This window comes from Nestor notabilis, unplaced genomic scaffold (genome assembly GCF_000696875.1).
Source record: "Nestor notabilis isolate BGI_N333 unplaced genomic scaffold, ASM69687v1 scaffold19362, whole genome shotgun sequence".
In the NCBI taxonomy this organism is placed as follows: domain Eukaryota; kingdom Metazoa; phylum Chordata; class Aves; order Psittaciformes; family Psittacidae; genus Nestor; species Nestor notabilis.
In genome coordinates this window covers 4,496-4,710 of record NW_009918101.1, presented here as the reverse complement: position 1 = coordinate 4,710, position 215 = coordinate 4,496, and the positions used below count along the sequence as shown (strand labels likewise).

At 63.7% G+C, this 215-nt stretch overlaps 1 protein-coding gene across 1 annotated transcript in view; it reads left to right on the top strand.

Moving 5' to 3' along the window:
• SARDH (sarcosine dehydrogenase) overlaps window positions 1–215 on the top strand; it is a gene marked incomplete at its 5' end in the record, with an annotated part of 20,247 nt that overhangs the window by 18,096 nt on the left and 1,936 nt on the right. Inside the window, one exon of the mRNA XM_010009551.1 lies at window positions 4–182. Coding sequence (XP_010007853.1) covers window positions 4–182 — 179 coding nt within the window. The remainder of the gene's footprint in view (window positions 1–3; window positions 183–215) is intronic.

Sequence of the window (215 nt, the reverse complement as noted above, 5' to 3'; positions counted from 1 at the left end):
CAGGGAGAGGCTGTAGACGCATGCTTGCTCTCTGCAGGGTACAGGCACTGGCACGCAGACCTGCGCCCCGATGATACCCCACTAGAAGCAGGTTTAGCCTTCACCTGCAAGCTCAAGTCCAGCATCCCCTTCCTGGGCCGGGAGGCTGTGGAGGCTCAGAAAGCCAACGGCGTCTTCCGCCGGCTCGCCCTCCTCCACCACTAGGGGGGGGGAAC